General features: G+C 44.9%; 1 protein-coding gene across 1 annotated transcript in view; it reads right to left on the reverse strand.

The window, feature by feature from the left end:
- The window catches only part of LOC144773146 (sodium/hydrogen exchanger 2-like), a 622,810-nt gene that overhangs the window by 115,395 nt on the left and 488,458 nt on the right, over positions 1-18,957 (reverse strand). Inside the window, exons 6-7 of the mRNA XM_078658003.1 lie at positions 15,811-15,900; positions 10,084-10,154 (exon numbers count right to left, since the gene is read on the reverse strand). Of these exons, the coding sequence (XP_078514129.1) occupies positions 10,084-10,154; positions 15,811-15,900 (161 nt within the window). The remainder of the gene's footprint in view (positions 1-10,083; positions 10,155-15,810; positions 15,901-18,957) is intronic.

Raw genomic sequence — 18,957 nt, forward strand, 5'->3', positions numbered from 1 at the left:
ACTTGGAAGCATATTGTGTTTTTTCTGCTACTGTGGCAGGCCCTATGCAGAGATTTGTAAGCCCTATCACATAAAGTGCTCTGCAGGCACAATGGGCAGGTGCGCCTGTTTTCTGTGCCACTGGGGCACTTTTGCATTACAGAAGGGAATGCAGATGCTTACGCTGTCTTTTTACATTACAGAAGGGACTGCAGATGCTTACACAGTCTCTTGCTTACACAGTCTCTGTGGCCGCACGGGCTAGGGCGGTTGATCTCAGATCTGGGGAACCAGGTTCGAGTCTCAGCAATGATGCTCAACATCCTGTGATTCTGGGCAAATCACTTAATCTCCCCGTGCCTAACAAAAATGAATGGGTCTTTGTGTAATGTAATTGGTGCTCATGTAAAGCACTCTGAAACCCGATACCTTCGGGTCAAGTTTGCGCTATATAAAACTCTTAAAAAAAATATGTAATACAGATTACACCAAAGCACACAGTGCCTTGCTGAAAAATCAAATCAGGTGTTTGTTAGGTGTTTGTTAAGCGCGACTACTCACCCGTAAGGGTCTCAAGGCACTTGGGGTGTGGGGGGGTTAGCATGTTCTAGTCCATCAAGGAGGGGGTTTGTCGAAGAGAGTTTTGAGGTTTCTTGTGAAGATGGGGAGCGATGTCATCTGTCTGAGGTGGAGCGGAAGGCCGGCGGAAGGAGAAGGTGCGGCTTCCCGATCTGGTCTTTCTGGTGTGGAGGACCACGGCGTAGGAGAGCTGGGCTGATCGTAGGGTCCTTTGGGGTGCGTGGAATTTGAGTTGGCTGTTCAGGTATGCTGGCCCAGTGTCGTGGAGGGCCTTGTGAGCATGGGTTAGCATCTTGAAGGTGACTCCAGCTTCAATGAGGAGCCAGTGGAGTGTGCGCAGGTGCAGGCAGTGGCTTGGCAGGTTGAAGACCAGTCTTGCTGCGGTGTTTTGGACGTTCTGTAGCTTGTGGTTGAGATTTTTGTTTATTCCGGCATAGAGTGCATTGCCGTACTCAAGCCTGCTGGTGAACAGGGCGTGAGTGGCGGTCTTTCTGTGTTCGAGGGGGATCCATTTGAAGGTCTTAGATAGGAGATGCAGGGTGTGGAAGCAGGAGGACGAGACAGAGTTGATCTGGCGGTCCATTTTGAGTTCTGAGTCCAGGAGGATTCCCAGGTTGCGTGCATGGTCCGTGGGGTGGGCAGGCTTCCGAGGGCTGGAGGCCACCAGGTGTCGTTCCAGGCGTCTGGGTTTGGGCCCATGATGAGTACTTCCGTTTTGTTGGTGTTTAGTTGTAGGTAGCTGTTTTTCATCCATTTGGCGACCGCTTCCAAGCCTTTTTGAAAGTTGTGTCTGGCGGTGTTGGGTTCGTTGGATAGGGAGAGGATGAGTTGGGTGTAGTCTGTGTATGACACAATGTTGAGTCCGTAGGTTTTGACAATGGGGGTGAGCGGAGCCATGTAGACGTTGAAGAGCGTAGGGCTAAGTGAGGACCCCTGGGGCACTCCGCAGGTGGTAGGTGCAGCGTCTGAGAGGAAAGGGGGGAGTCTAACCCGCTGAGTTATGCCAGAGAGGAAGGAGCAGATCCAGTTGGGGTCTTGATTGGATCCCTGTGTCGTGGAGTCTGTGTATTAGGGTGCGGTGAGAGACTGTGTCGAACGCCGCTGAGAGGTCGAGGAGGATGAGGGCTGCTGTTTCTCCTTTGTCCAATAAGGTACAGATGTCGTCTATTGCAGCAAGGAGGGCAGTTTCCGTGCTGTGGTTTTTTCTAAAGCCGGATTGGGAGGAGTTGAGGATGTTGTGCTGTTCGATGAATGTGGCGAGTTGGCTGTTGATGGCTTTCTCAATGACTTTCGTTGGGAACGGGAGCAGGGAGATGGGTCCGTAGTTTTTGAGGTTGGTGGGGTCGGTGGGGTCTGCCGAGGATTTCTTCAGGAGGGGGTTGATCTCAGCGTGTTTCCAGTTGTCAGGGAATGAGGCGGTTGCCAGGGAGCGGTTGATGGTGTGGCAGAGCATGGGTGCAATGGTGTCGGCAGTTTTGTTGACAACGTGGTGGGGGCGCATTGACTTTATCGTCTTCAGTGTGTGCTCGGTGGTGAGGGCTGTCCAGTTGTCGATCGCTGGTTTCAGGGTGTCGGGGTGGATGGTGAGGGTTCAGTGTGTTGGTTGTCTTTTTCGAAGTTGTCGTAGAGGCTCTTGATTTTGTAGTGGGAAAAGGTGCTGATATTGTCGCAGAGGTCTTGAGAGGGAGGGATGTCGGTGGACTCGCTGGTGGGTTGGGCAAACTCCTTGATGATGTTGAAAAGTTCTTTGCTGTTGTGTGCATGAGTGGAGATTCTGCCTTCAATTGCCTTTTTCCTTGTTTTTCTGATGAGTTGTTGGTGGGCATTGGTGGCGGCTCTGAAGTTGTTGTGGGCTTCTGTGGATTTGGTGTTCCTCCAGGCCTTTTTCAGGCAGCGGCAAGTGCGTCTGGACTCTCAAAGTTCGGTGGTGAACCATCTAGCTTTCTAGGCATAGGTGTTTTTCTTGAGGAGGGCTATGGTGTTGGCGCTGTCGAAAATCTTTCTGTGCAGGGTTCGGGCTGCGGTGTTGGCGTCGTCGTTTTCCGGGATGGTTGGGGTGGAGTTGCTGAGTGATGAGGTTAGCTGGTCGTCGGTGATTCTGGTTCTGTTTCTTTGTGGGAGCAGGTGCTGGTAGCTGTGGATGGTGGGTGTTCTGAAGGTGAAGTGGACGCATCGATGGTCAGTCCATGGGAGTTCGGTGGTGTGGCTGAAGGTGATGGAGTTGGAGTTTTCTGTTGTGAAGAGGGGGTGAAGGATGTGGCCCTAATAATCTCACGCTTGGACTACTGTAATGGTCTTCTTGCTGGAGCAAAAAAAACTACACTCAATAAACTCCAAAGCGTACTTCACACCGCCGCCCGCCTGGTTCTGAAACTGCCCAGAAGAACATCTATATCCGCGGCTCTAAGATCCCTGCACTGGCTCCCATTTCACAAGAGAATACTCTTTAAGATGCTAATTGTCGCCTTTCGGGCTTTCAATAAATCCGGCCCTAAATACCTCACCAGACGCTTCCCCCACTACAATCCTAGTAGGTCCCTCCGCTCCTCCCATGATAACCTCATACAGCCAGTCAGATTCAACATGAAGACAAAAGGTGGAAAAACCCTAAGCTTCTTGGCCACAAAAAACTGGAACCGGATGCCCAAAAACCTTAGACACCAAACTCAGGAAAAACCCTTCAGAAAACTGCTAAAAACGTGGATTTTTAACCTCCCGGATGACCACACCAAGGCAGCCATCTAAATTCCACGGCCATCACGATTTGTTTTCTGCTCCTCGACCTGGAAATTCAGCGCCATGATGCTCCTTCCTGAGCGACCGCCGCGCTTTACAAATACCCCCACGAATCACGAATGTGTCCTGCTGAGTGTGTGGGTTCAATCACGATCTGGCGGAGTCCAATGTTGTGGAGGTTGTCCAGGAGGTATGTGGTGCTGGGGTCCAGTTGGTTGTCGAAGTGGAAGTGGAGGTCTCCCAGTAGGGATTAGTTGGTGGACACAATGGCATGCGGGAAGATGATGTACGTGATGGAGTTGGGGATATGTCCGAGGGTTCCAGGGGGTCCGTAGATGAGGGTTCCTCGGAAGGTGGTGGTAGGGCTGGCCAGTATCTTGAAGTAAAAGTGTTCCATCAGGTCTGTGGGCTCGTCGGGGAGTGTGCTCAGGCGGTGGGGGAGGATTTGTGGACCATGGCGATTTATCCTCCAGGGAGGGTGGGGCGGTCCTTCCTGGAGATCTCGTATCCTTGGGGAATTGCGATGGCAATGTCCGGTCCCGAGGTGGTGTTGGTCCAGGTTTCGATAAAGAATGCTACGTCTGGGGTAGTGCTGTTGAGGAGGTCCCAGATTTTGGTGGCATGTTTCTGGAGGGATCGGACGTTGAGGAGGATGCATTGCAGGGTCTTTTGGTCGGTTGTGTTGTTGCGGGCGGATTGCGCTGGGCCAGTGGTCTTTGCGAGGCTGCAGGTGTGCTGGCAGCGTGACAGCTGAAGGGTCCATGGGTGTCGGCTGGTGATGCTAGCTTGCAGTTGTTGTTGCGGCCTTGGTTGAGAGCATGGAGTGCCACTGGGTCGTAGCGTTGGCAGTGCAGAGATCCAGGGTTCTTGGTGCTGGTCGCAGTCGGGTCACGGACGGGTGCAGACGGGCTTGCCTCTGGCGCACCGGCGGCGAGGGAGGGAGAGCAGTTTTACTGACAATGAGTCAGTGGTCTTGCTCACCTGTCCCTTCAGTGGCCGCCATGAAGTAGGGGTCAGGGTGGGCTGGACAGCTGGGAGGCGGGAGCGGGGAGCGGAGCTTGACTGGGCCAATCGCACTGGTGGTGCTGGGGGGAAGGGTCGACCATGATCGTCTTCAGTAATTGAAGTCCCAAGATGGCAGTAGGGGTTGTGGGAGGTGGTAGCACACCGTATTTGTATCGCCAGCACAGCGTCATCTAAGACGGCAAATGGGTCTGTTCGGAAGTGCCCCTCTATGCTGCTGAATGAATTGCTTTGTAAGGCAGAGACGACCTGGGGCTCCAGGGAGCCCATTTTACTCCAAGAGCAATGTAGGCGGCGAGTTTAAGCCAATAACAAACCAATGAAGCAATTTGGGGGAATGGCGACCACAGCTGCAGAGGCTCCCAATGTTCTGAAAAACTAAAGTGCGTTTTTTCTGCTGCATTTGGTGTGATGAAGCACCGGGCTTGGTTGCTGAGGGTTAGGTTACCACAGAGCATCAGCTCCAAGCAGCTATGATGGAATCCGGCTCGTGACTCCTTTACATGATGCATAAAAACTATAAGGATGTACACAATTAAGTTTAGCAAAATATTATACAATCCCTCCTAAGTGGGCCTTATAAGGATTCTCACTGTGCAACTTTCTGACTTGAGGGTGAATCAACGTGTACTGGTTTTACCACAGTATATCCTCCCTAAAAGGCCTTCATTTGTTTCTCACAGTAAATATTTCAGGACAAGTCTTTGTTGTAACTCTTCAAAATAAATAGATCAGACCTATGGCACCTGACAAAACTTTCCCAGTGAACCAATCAGGTCTATTTACTTTATCTTTGACTTGCCACCATGACCAACTGAAGCCAACTGTGTTGGGCATAAACTTGCCTACAATATATATGCAATATATAAAAAAAATTACATGTGGTAAATATATACACCTCCTCATAGAAGGACTCATCAAGGAATATCACAGTGCACCTCTTCCACTCCCAAGATTTATATGATAGGGTAACTAAAAGCAAAACTCTTGCCAATATGCAACGGACAGAGCATATTGAAACCTGTAAACTACTTCACTCTACCCAATCAGGCTTTCGGGTGTCCCACTCTACTGAATCTGCCTTGCTCCTATCAACTGAAATCATACGGAAGATGGTGGATGAAGGTCAGACAGCAGTATTTATCCTCTTGGATTTAAGTGCTGCTTTTGACACTGTTGCACATCACACCTTGCTGCAGTGTCTAAAAAAGGGGGCAGTGAAAGATAAAGCTTTGGAGTGGCTGGAGTCTTTCCTCCAGAATCGCAGCTTTCAGGTAGCCCAAGGACCATTCCGGTCAAAGAATACTAGGCTGAAGCAGGGGGTGCCTGAGGGGTCCAGCTTGAGCTCCACCCTCTTCAATCTCTACGTAACACCAGTAGCAGAGATTACGGAAAGATTTGGGGTGCAAGTGGTATCTTACGCCAACGACACCCAACTTGTTGTGTCTCTTGCTCAATCAGATGAGACAGCAGCCAGTAACTTTTCGACATGCTTACAGGAAGTAGCTGCCTGGATGGCTAATAACTGTTTGAAATTAAACGGAAGTAAGATGGAAGTCCTGGTTGTGGGGAAAGCACCGTCAGTGTGGACATCGGCATGGTGGCCGCAGGTCCTGGGGCCTCAACCTATTCCCTGTGAATAAGTCAGGAATTTGGGTATCTGGCTAGACACCAACATCTCCTTTGAGTATCACACAAGGCGTGTGGCAGGGCAGTGTTTTGGCATTTTGAGGAGTATGCGGAAAACACTTGATCTACTTCCCACGACGGGCCGGAAATCCCTTGTCCATGCCCTTATTACATCTAGGCTGGGCTATGGGAATGCCCTGTACCTGGGAGCTAATATCAGGTGTATCACTCGGTTACAGTGCATACAAAATGCAATTGCCCGTATGGTTTTGATGTTGCCCAAAAGAGCGTCATCTAAGAAAACCCCAGAATTATTGCATTGGCTACCTATCAAAGAACGGGTGCCCTTTAAAACCCTGTTGATTAGTCATCGCATTATTCAAGGGAAAGGGCCCTCTTATCTTCTTGATCTGCTGACCCCCTATACTCCATTGCGCCAATTGAGATCCAGTGGGACAGGGCTGGTTAAGGTCCCTAAGAGCAGAAGAGCCCGGATGGGTGGGCACTCTTTCCGTGTTCAGGCAGCTCAACACTGGAATAGACTCCCACCCAGACTGCGACTGGAGACCTCTGAACGTATGTTTCGGAAACAACTGAAAACTCATCTCTTCTCCTCAGGGTAGAGGGGGAGGAGGTTCCTATATGAGGACATAAAGAGAGGGACATGCTCGATTAACTGTTGCTAGCCGCACCATAGCTCGGGGACACACTGGCCTTAGTGTAACCAGGCGCTTTAGAATTTTTTTCTTATTATTATTACTATGGTATTGTGTGCAATTCCACATAATAAAATATTTGTGTACAGGCTTTACCACTGAGTAATAACAATCCACTCATACAGGATTATAGACCTTAACAAATGATTTTCACATAACTGATTCTGGCCTACTGCCTGTTTCGTAACTTTTCATATTAACAGATCAGAACTATGACATTTGACCGATTGCATCACTGGGTTGTCACCATACTCAATTCAAGCTTACTGTATAGAGCATAAGCTTTCCAACAAGGCATTAAGAGTAAAATAAGCACTCTTTTTTTTCAGCAGGGGCACAACTTCTGCCCAATCAAATGCTATAGTCAAGAGTGTTAACTTGTAGGAGGGGCCAATAAAGCCCCTCACCAGCCGTGCTTCTTAAAGGTCTTTTTTCATTAATCACATAAAGGCTATGAACAGCTATGTTGTCGAGCCAGACTTAAAGATCTTCCATCTACCTTGACAAAAAGCAACAGTATATCTTTAAAACACCCCTTGCCTTGCCTAAAGTACAAGGAATGGCCCACAGTTCTCCTGCATTGCCCAAGGGAAGGGAAGGAAATCATAATTTCACAATAAAGCAAATAATGGCTGGCCCTGTGAAATCTGAAACTCCTTGCTTTGCTGAAGGACTGGAAGGGCGAGGATTGACAACACCCATCTTGCACTGCTAACATGCGGGTGTGATTTTGTACAACCCACTTGTATAAGGGCATGGGGTGCTTGTTAACCTTTTCCTACCTACTCATGTTGACTAAGTAAGGAGTTTTTTTCTTTCCCAAAGGAAGCTTGGGTGTTCTTAGCCCCTCTAACCACCTATCCTTGCCCAAGTGCAACGGGGATTCCAAACACCCCTAAAGAAGTCGTGGGCAGGCAAAAACTGCTCCATTTTGCCACACTCACCATGCCTAAATGTGAGCGGAGAGCTTTGTACTTGCCCTTCTGCAAGACAGCAGGGAGGTCACAGGATTAGAACACCACCCACCTTTCAGCAAAGCAGAGGTGGCAAATATAGCTCCTGCCTTTGGGCAAGGTGGGGGACTTACACCAACTACCCCTAACCCTTGGACAAGGTGGGTGTTGGATAACTTATTCTTCTTGCTGTAGGCCTACATATGGGGCTTGAAGTCACCATATGACATTGGGTTAAGGTGCGTGGGGGCAATTCAGTTTGTCAGATCACTCCATTTACCTAAACATTATATATCCAGTCACATACTTTTCCTTCACAAAACATATTTAACAAATGCATTGTTTATTCAATGCTTACAACTCTGAGAATGTATAAACAAAAATATAATTGACAAGTATTCCTAAAGTAGACAGGGAAGCCCGTGATTTGTAGCTACTTTCTAGCCTACTGCAATGTAATTTCACCTCTGCGGGTTTTCACTATGATCTCACATAGCATATCATATGAAATTCAAGGTGGGAAATGTATCCTGTGGTGGCTAAGACCACTGGTCTGCCAGAAACCCATCTTATTGGTTGCTAAACCAAGGACCATATCTGCTAATGCATTTTTATCACAGAATGGGAAAACCTCTTTCATACATCAATACCCAAATCCATTGCATGAGATCATTTACTGCTATGGTATTACAAGTGACATCCCTTGGCACACGAAGACACTGAATAGCTGAGTATAGAAACATCTACTTGAAATTTCCTGGTAAGGATCTCCAGGCTATGCAAGCCAAAGTGTATGTATAATGAGATTCTCTCTACAGTCTAGATGTGTAATTAACTATTAAATTATAGTTTTCTCAATAAAGTGTAGTCAGCAAATCAGTCATAACTGTTCACTGGATTTAGAAGTAGTTTTGAGTCCAATTCCACAAACGTTACAATCGTACCTCAGTGGCTGCTACTAGGCCTACAAAATGAATTTAAGATGAAAATACATTTTAGATGAGCGTAAGCTATAGGAACTCTACATAAGGCTTCAAATTCAACTCTGGAAAAACACCCCGGTGCTAAGGTATGAACTAGTGTTTTACTTATGATACAAGAATGGACCCAAAATCCTAGCTAAGATGTGCATGAGAAACAGTCCATAACCAGTTCTTAATTGCAGCAGTGACTTCCCGTGCTTTGCATATATATCTTATAGTGATAATTCTTATTATAAAGGTGATTTTTATATATTGACAGTGGTACAGCATGAGGTAGATATCACATTATGTTACATGATCTAGTAAATCTATAGCAGAAATGTATATGTTTATAAAGGCAACTGCCTTCTCCTTCAACTTCTGCTGTGAATTTAATTGGTGGGATGGGAACATGCCAGCCATACTGATGGTAGCTTTGTCACAGTGCTGCAGTTATTCTGGTTCATCCTACCACCTCTGAAGGCCCTGCTGAGGTGGGTGGAGGTGACAGAGGAGTAGTCATAAACCATACTTGTCACCTCCCACAGCAGAACTAGTAACTCTTGTAGCCCCATGGCTGCAACACTTCTCAACTTCAAACTAATGTCTGCAAATCTCCTTGAGCCTCTCACTGACGTGAATGACAGAAGGATCTCAGAGCTACCAAAGCACAAATTCTAGCAAAAAGCTGTGGATCACCTGGCAGTGCAAATGAACCTGCCTACTGGACCCTTCTTTTAATGAGACTGGAGCACACTTCCTAATTTGTTGGCCATGAGGAGGTGCAGAATCTGGGCATCTTTATGATGGTAGACGGTCAGACCGCCGCCCCACACCACAGCAGTCTGGGCACTTCCTGGCAGGCAGGCGGCAGTCCGACTGCCCAATTACAATGTGCACGCCGGGCTGGCAGGTAGAAAAGTGCTCTGTAACACTGTAGCCCTGGAAAAGGGCTGAAGCACAAGCCGCAGTGTTATAGAGCACTTTGTGCACATTTATGCACCATGAGGTGTCTGGCACACGTACATGAATGTTCGTGGGGGCACAACATGTGCCCCCAGGGCGACTGAAAAGTGGCATACAGGGGATAGGGGCCCTGCTTAGGGCCCCCAAAGTCCCTTTCTGTCTACCTTTTCATGGTGGTGGAACAACCACCCTAATCCCTGCAGCGGTGCCTGTGCAGGTACCGCCTCCATTTTAGGGTAAGTATTCCGACTGCCGCCCTGACGGCCTTTGGTGGAGGTACACCCGACAACATAAAAAGGGCTCTGAGGAGATCTTCAAGCTAAAGTCAAAATTACTATTTCAGACATCTATTTCTTGCCCTCAGCTATACACATCATGACTTTATTGTGCACCTCCAACCAGAGCATCACCAATAGTGTGTCAGCAAGCAAAAATAGTCTCTTCTAATGTGAGGACTTGTGTGCGTGACAAACACTGTAAGAACAAAGTCTATGATAGTTGCAAGATTTATAAGTGAATGGAACATGATAACATTCTTACTTATCTCTCCAGTAGTTGTGACCCCAGTGCCCACAAACATCTTCAATCCCAGCCTTCAGATGGTCCAAAAACTGTGAAGAAATATGTAAGTCAGTTAATAGGTCATCTAGATTTTTACTCTCAACATCACACTATAGACCCATCCTAAACCTGCTGCCTAGAACCAAAGGGTCATGGCCAAAGTTCATGTCCATCAGGCTCTGAAGGGAGGGCCAGTGGGCTGTCGTAACAATTTGCACATTGGGGCCCAGGGAGCATTGCTAAAAGCCATGCCCAGTTGACTCTGGGTGTAGGGGGGATGGGTACATCGCAAGTAGAAGTGAATGAAATTGTATATATTTTGCGTGGGTGATTTGCTGTTTGAAATGTGAACCTTAGTTCCGCCCTTATCTACAAAAGTCCCATAAAGTACCTGTTTGTTCCATCAGCTAGTCATATTCTTGAAAATTGTGCTTAAGGCACGCTTGGGTTCTAAAATCTAGCACTGCACTGGTCAAACTATTAGGCAATTGTTCAACCAGTCTCCCGAATGGAGAAAGAGTATGCAAAATAAACAAAATCCAATAATCCGGATAAAAGCGCGATTACTTTTGCATAAGAATGTAGCCTGGGTCTAATTACGTCAGTAGCCCTTGTCCGTGCCTTATAGCAATATGGGGCGGACAGAGGGTGCCTAGTTTATTTTGCCCTGTTATTTCCAGACAGTGTTGAGGGCATTTTAACGCAGCATAGGTGTAGATGTTGTTCATTACATAAAGCAAAAAATGATCACTGAATCTCCTTTTTAAAGTGGTGATATGACAGCCTATGAATATTTAATTTATTAATGTAATAAAACTTAACGAGTCACTGAAAACAACAGTTCTTTTGAAAAAAACATTATGGTTAAAATTCAAAACTGCAAAACACCTTAATTACCCAGTTAGAAATACATTTATAAACATAACATCCACCAATAGCGAGCTCAAGGAATGGCCTTTCATGATCAATTCACATCTGCGAGATGATCTAGCACTGGTCGGTGGCCCCTCAGCTTGCTTGCCTCTCAAAAACAGCTGTTCCAGCACACTTGATTCCCTTTCAGAACACAAACGTGCCGACATCTAGTAACCAACGTGGGTACTATGGCGGTGCTTTTCAATGTAAAACAATTGTTGGGGCATCTAAATTTGGTTCTGGAAGCAGGTTACAAGGGCGGGGCAAACATACATTATAAAAAAGAAATAATATCACTTGGAATATTTTGTTAAAGGGAAGTCACCGTTCTTTCTCAGATGGCAAAATTTAGCACCATATGTATAAAAAAAACGTTTTGCGATTCCTTAATAGCGAGTCTTAGCAAATCGCTATTAAGGCCTGCAAAATTAAATGTATGTAGGGGTCGCAATATTAATTGAGATTCCTACGTATTCCTTAATTGCCAATCCCAAATTTGCGATTCGCAATTAGGAAATACCTTCCCATTCATTTCTATGGGCCTAGAGGCCCATAGGAATGAATAGGAAAACATTCGAAATTTGTGAGTATCCATTAGGTACTCGCTAATTGCAAAGGCAATTTCAAGGGTGCAAGGGGATCAAAAGGACACCCTGTTGCACCCCTGAAACATGCATGCATGCACATGTGGCATGTATGCGCGCCACATGGCACTTTGAAAAATGCAAAAAAGTGAATTTTTCAAGGAAATCGCTAATTACCAACAACTTGAAGTTGGTGGTAATTTGCAATTTCTTAAGGCAAATTCGCACAACTTGGGTGCTTCCAGAATTGCATTTAAATGCATTTGCAAAATAGGGAATCACACATTTTGCGATTCCCTATTTTGCGATGGCCTTTTGAGATGATACATCCCAAAAGGCTTTTTCCTGTTCGCAAACGTGCTGATTCTGATACATATGCCCCATTGTTCGTTAATATAAAACAGAGAAATTCCACCCAAAAAATCTTCAGTTCAAGGGACATCTTCAAAACATACAAACCTGCTCAGCAGTTATTATGGGCAACACAAACAGAACTCCCTCAGTGTACGGTTCATTTTCTCATACATGATTTCACAGATGCTATCAGTGATGAAATCAGTGAAGCTCATATGGTGATGTGAACTCAGCTCGTGGTCATGCTGAAAACCTGGTGGTGCACCAAGAACAAACCTAATAGTGACAGAAAGTACAGTAAGCACTGGTCAGTCATGCACAGTGGGCTCTTGGCCCAGGGCATGGACCCTGTAGATGCCCATCATGATGCCAAAATTAGCTGCCATGTCTGACCCTGGGTGCAGAGAATGGCTTTTGACCATGCATTGGCTGGGCAAGTATACTGACCAAACCTCCAGCACATGGCCGTCGTCCATACACACCAGCCTACGAATGAAGGGCTTTTCCTCTAACCAGTGTCCAGTACTTGCGGCCCTGGGGCCTATAGCACATACCTACTGGATACAGGACATTGGCTTTACCCAGAACCTATAAACTTAATGTGGCAACAGCAGCCACTTTGTATGGCCAAAGGGCAAACTCAGTTTTGTCTTCCTGTATGCTAGGTTCATATAACAATAGAGACTGATTCAATTCAGATGTTAAGGATTTGTTGAAATTTCATGGAGAGAATTCTGACTAATAAAGGGCAATGGTAAAGTTTAGCAGAAGACTCTTATCATTAACATGCCTGAATATGCTTATCAACTAATTATCTGATGGAAAGTAATTTAAATTGAGAATAAGGCTCCCATTAAATAAAATCAATATGCCAAAGGAACCATGTAGTATCTACAAAATTATTTAATTCCAATGAAATATCAGTTTTGAAACCATTGCTTTATATTCACTGAAATCAGCCGTACACGAAAATTTGGAGCACAGTGCATTAAGCTGAGTTCCACGGTGTCCGGTTTGAAGCAGATCTGCTGGGGGTGTGGGCGGAGGGCAGTGGGGCTGGGGCAGTTGGCGGGCGAGAGCAGCAACGTTTTGGAAAATACCATCTCTTTTAAAACCCCTCTTCAACTTTGGTATCAGCCAGGTCCTGCACCCAGGATGATTTTTTATGGGTGTGGCTTAAGTTAGGCATGAGGCCCAACTTAATGAAACCAACAAATGATAGGTGGTATGCTTCTACTAGTATAAACCACTAGTAATAGTTTTGGAAAGTATTCCAGGCCATTATGTTCTTATCTACTAGGCCACTCTAGACCAGCCATATGCAAAGTATACTTGGTCGTGAATCATATTAAGATTGCATGCGAAGAAGTGGTGAATATGCAGTCCAGACCCATGAGAAACAACGTCTTGACCTTTATGAGAAAAAAATTTATGCTTTTTTTTTTTTAAGTTAAATTAACTCTTTTACTTGTCCCTATACTTTCCATTGATAGACTCCACAGTGGGGTTTGAGATACCCCTATAGTGAAGTAAAGGGCCAAAAAAGGAATTTATTAAACTTTATAATAAACAGGTAAAAATCTATTTATGTTGAATATTATTGTAAATACATTTTATATTTTTATTTTAAAGGTAGAACAAATAGAAGTTCTATCACACTATTAATATATTTTTGAATTAAATGTAATTTAAGTATATTCGTTCAAATTAGAATTACTATTCTGATGTTCACATTGAAAAATAAACTCTCACATGATGTAAAATAAATATTATGCATTAAAAATTATTAAAAGTGGTGCATATAATTAATTAAAAGTAGTTTCATTATATTATATTTTAATCAAAGTTAATGTTACGTTAATTAAAAAATCAGTGTCAAATATGTTATAATTAAATAAGAAATATGTTTTATTTTTATTTTTTAACACTACATTATAATAATTTATATTTTACACAAATAGTTTAATTTAACATACCACTTCCTATTGGTTTTTGTTTTTAAGTCCCTTTCTCCATTATTTTCTGTGGGAAGGCGTGACAGGATAAGTAGTTGGCCATGTGTGGTACAGGACCTACTACTGTTTCTTTTTTCGATTCAGAAAAGGGGGTGGTGATGGACAGAGTATCTGAATTAAGCAGAACACTCCTACCCAGTCAAAAGATCAGGGCTTGATCCATCACCTTTTTTACATGCAAATTAGTCTGTCCCTGGCCCAGTGCATCATGGGAACAGGGCAGACCAAACTACCAAGCCAATTCTTTACTGGAAAGGAAACAAGCTTCCGGGGACCGGTTTCTGGCATTACAGCCGTCTTCGGCCCAGCTTACTTGAATCCTGATGGTGCATTGAGCAAGGGACTCATGTCTGAGCATACCCTTCCACTCCTATAGTGGCCAAAACGATTCAGAAAAAGGGGTGGTGATGGGTAGGAGTGTTCTGCTTAATTCAGATACTCTGTCCATCACCACCCCCCTTTTTGATTCGTTTTGGCCACCACAAGTGTGGAAGGGTATGCTCAGATGTGAGTCCCTTGCTCACTGCACCATCAGGATTCAAGCAAGCCGGGCCGAAGACGGCTGTAATGCCAGAAACCGGTCCCCGGAAGCTTGTTTCCTTTCCAGTAAAGAATTGGCTTGGTAGTTTGGTCTGCCCTGTTCCCATGATGCACTGGGCCAGGGACAGACTAATTTGCATGTAGCCAGGTTCTGAACTGGAATGGTGCAGTGAGCTAAAAAACGGTGATGGATCAAGCCCTGATCTTTTGACTGGGTAGGAGTGTTCTGCTTAATTCAGATACTCTGTCCATCACCACCCCCCTTTTTGAATCGTTTTGGCCACCACAAGTGTGGAAGGGTATGCTCAGATGTGAGTCCCTTGCTCACTTCACCATCAGGATTCAAGCAAGCCGGGCTGAAGACGGCTGTAATGCCAGAAACCGGTCCCCGGAAGCTTGTTTCCTTTTCAGTAAAGAATTGGCTTGGTAGTTTGGTCTGCCCTGTTCCCCTGATGCACTGGGCCAGGGACAGACTAATTTGCATGTAGCCAGGTTCTGAACTGGGATGGTGCAGTGAGCTAAAAAACGGTGATGGATCAAGCCCTGATCTTTTGACTGGGTAGGAGTGTTCTGCTTAATTCAGATACTCTGTCCATCACCACCCCCCTTTTTGAACTGTTTCTTTTTTGGCAGTACTAACTTGCATGCATACATTTGACTTCATCCTCTTTTTTAGTGGGTGGATGCGTGTAAGTCCATTCTTTTGAGTGAATGTGCACTCGGATTTTGGGAATGGCCAACAATAGCAAAGTTAATAAATAGTGTAAAAGTAAATTACATGTGTAAATTACACACAGGTGTCAGTTACCTTTGTGAACAGCCGAGCATGTACTCTGTCACAAGGGAAGCACAAAATCAACAAGCAGGACACAGTTCCTAAAAATGTGACAACTTTCATGTAAAAGGGAATACTTTACATAGCAAGTGTAGGCATTTCCCCCTCCTGGGCCACCATTGGATACTCCTGGTCTAGTGGTTTGTAAATCTCTTTAATATACACCTTGCTCTTTACTACTTATGGAGCCCAGTGTTGCACCAAGGAATGTGTTCTGTTACACCTGCACCCAATAATTTCCTTGGTCAATTAGTTCAACTTGAGAGCACATTTACCATTGCAGTGGTTTCAAACGAAATGTGTACAGAAATATTGTACAAATGTTCATATTACTTTGTTAGTATGTTTCCCCTTTTATTGATTGCATCAGTGTATGTTTGTGCCTCATTGTTCACATCAGAGCAAAAACTGAAACAACCAAAAGTCGAACTGGAATGACAGTAGATACTGAAACAAAACCTACCCGGTTGTGAATTTCCTCACTGACAGCAGGCTGGTTCTGGTTTGACCTTTTTACGTCAAGAAACTCCACCAGTGGGCGAATTGTTATCCCCTGTAAAAAGCAAAGTTACAACTTAACATACCGCAGCTATTTATCAGCCTGAATCTGGGCTCATATTTTTTGCTCTGTTTCTAGTTGGTGTACATGGGTTTCGTTTTTTTGTTGTAAATAGTCTTTATAAAATGTTACCAAAGCATACACATCATGTTTAGCACATTCTTCTTGTCTTATACTTTTAACCTTTTCTTTTTTAGGTGTCGCCTAGCGTTCCAGCGTATGCGCTGCTCGCTTTGCGAAGCATGCTTTATTAGGGTATTTTTTTGAAGTGGTGTGGAAGCCCCGTCCATATTTTTCATTGGCTGGTGTCATCGTCCATGGTAAATGCTGGCTTCCGATTGATAATGAGGCTTCTTAGTCCCTCCTTCTTACCGCCCTGTTTCCTTTTGGGACCGCCCATCAGGACTGGACCTTATACTTCGCTCCTAACAGGGCACTATTTTCTTTAGTAAATAATGTGGGACACTGGAAGCGCTTGAATTTGCAGATCCTTCACACAGCATGTGCGAGAAAATTGCGGGCACTAATTGTATATGGAATTCGCAATGCGCTTTTATTTAAAAAATGGCTCATGCCCCACACACTTGCCAGTGGTGCCAGCTTTCTCAATGGAGGAGCAGCACCCTCCCTGTTGCTGCTCTGGGATGCTTGTTTTACTTTTAAAGTGAGCGCGGGTCCCACTTCAGGGAGACCGTGCTCTGTTTGTCGTTTTTTGTTTTTTTTACTTTAAAACTGAGTGCGGTGCCGCTACAAGAACACCGCGCTCAGTTTCTTTTCTTTTCTTCTACTTTAACACTGAGTGCGGCGCCTGCTTCAAAGACATGGCGCTCAGTGTTAAAGTAAAAAAAAAAAACACTGTGTCACTGAAGGGGCGCCGCGCTCAGTTTTAAATTCAAGCAAGCATTTGCAATGCAATATGTCTCGCATTTATGCGAGTGTAAGCTATTGGCATTGTCATTTAGAATGCCAATAGCTTTAACTCATGTAAATGCGAGACCTATTACATTGAAAATGATTGTGTTAAAGATTATCATTGTGCACAGCAAATGGCGGTGTCCAATATTACGTGCAGTGAGTGGACACCTTTGTGTACAACAAAGTGGGTAGCAGGTCAGTTTTCTTCATGTGACATTGGTGTGGAGTGCCGATTCAGGGTGGCTTACCCTCTATGTATGGTGTGCGTGTGATACAGCAAGGGGGCAGTGCGAAGTTCCCGAGTTTTGCTAATGAATGGTGTTTTTTTTAAATCCGGATAGTATTGAGGACAAACTGTCCCTGCTGGGGAGTGTGAGGCTCGGTGGGGGTCGCACCTACGTGTCCTGTGTCCATCTGCAGCCCCTTAGAACAGAGGACAAAGGCCATGGGACTGTCTGTGTGGGTCAAAGGTTATTTGAGCAGCTGCCTTCAGGGCCCAGGAAAAGTGTGCCACTACAGAGATAGTGTGATCTAAGGCCCGTGTAGTAGTGTCAGCAGAGTGTGTCAGCAATTGTGAGACCTATTGCATTGCAAATGCTTGTTTTCAACAGTAAACAGTTCCCCCAACTCCCCCTCCCCTTTTTGCTCTTGTCAAAGCTCACATATTTCGGCTTGGCTGTGCCATTGGCGGAGTTAATCATTGCACTTTCCAGATATCATCACAACACTATCGTTCAAAGGCGGGTCCACTTATGAGGAAGATCATAGGCAGGGCTGGACTGAGAAACCAAAGCAGCCCAGGTAAAATTTGTGAGACCAGCCACAGGGTGGGGTGGGGGATGCGCACTGCTGCTTTTGTCACTGGGTGCCGATATTTCAGCACTGCTGCAAAACTGGACTACAGTGACAAAACCAGGCCGCAACGCTGAATAAATGCTCCTCGCCATTCCAGGCTCCTGGGGAAACGCACAATGCCTGCTCCGGCCAGTCCGGCCCTGTTAATAGGCACTCCACCAGCCTCAGGAGATGTAAAAATATCTGTCAATCCCTGCGGTACAAGAATAAAAGCTCAATCTGTCACAATATATCACATGCACTTCTCTCTCATCGTGAGGTCTCCAGGTGGTCGATATAGCTGGGTGTAGCTCTTCAAATCCCCCTTTCTAAGAATGCCAAAGTCGACATTAAAAAATGTATGTGAAGGATGGGAGGAGGGAATGGTGACGTCATTGGCATATTATTTTTTGATTGAACAAGTAGTGGGGCAATTTACATATCATGTTGTGCAAAATCGGCATTTGTATCAACTGAGCTATGCAAAACAACATTTTGAAAGTTTAAAGCTGTGCCAGCACCACTAGGATGTATGGAGGTTAGCCCCAGCGCTGTTGACACATAGCTGTCCTATACGTTTCATCACGGTCCATTCTCTGCATTAATTGCATGTTTCTCCAGCATTTCAAGTTGGGTGAGGAGTTGACACAGTGGTGTTTTGCTTTCTTAGTAAAAATTTGGAGGCAGGCGTGTTTTAAGAAAGTACATTCCCAAAAAAACAAGGAGATGTGGTCAACCTCTGAAACTGATGGCACTACAGAGGTAGTACTACAAAAAGGTATTCACAAACCTACATGCAGAAACCTCTACCTCTGCAGTCTTTTCCATGGGGAGAATTCTGGCATCTTGGTGGAAATCACCTCACTCATAAGCCTACGATTTAGAGTAAGCTCATTACTATTCACTAGCTACACTTCTGCAACACACTCCCACTGAAAATAAGGGCAGCAGGGACCTAAAATTACACAATAACGCCCCATTAATACATTTGTTTGGGAATGGCTTTAGAATAAATAAATGTTACTTAATTAGTAATGTAATGGATATTTCTTTTAAATAGTTAATATGCAATAACATTATATTTTATTGGTGCTACTTCTAAATATGTATTATAATGTATAACAAATATTTAGAAAAACACATTTGAAATTAATTAGCAATTATATTTTGTATTAACATTTTTTAATATTGTTTTAAAGGATTACAAACTTTAATGTTGTCTCTGAACTTTCCCAATGGGAGATCTCTGCCATGGTAGCACAGAACTCCACCTACATGTAAAAACTTCTTGTAGTAACTTGT

The sequence above is a fragment of the Lissotriton helveticus genome, chromosome 8, assembly GCF_964261635.1.
Source record: "Lissotriton helveticus chromosome 8, aLisHel1.1, whole genome shotgun sequence".
NCBI classification, from domain to species: domain Eukaryota; kingdom Metazoa; phylum Chordata; class Amphibia; order Caudata; family Salamandridae; genus Lissotriton; species Lissotriton helveticus.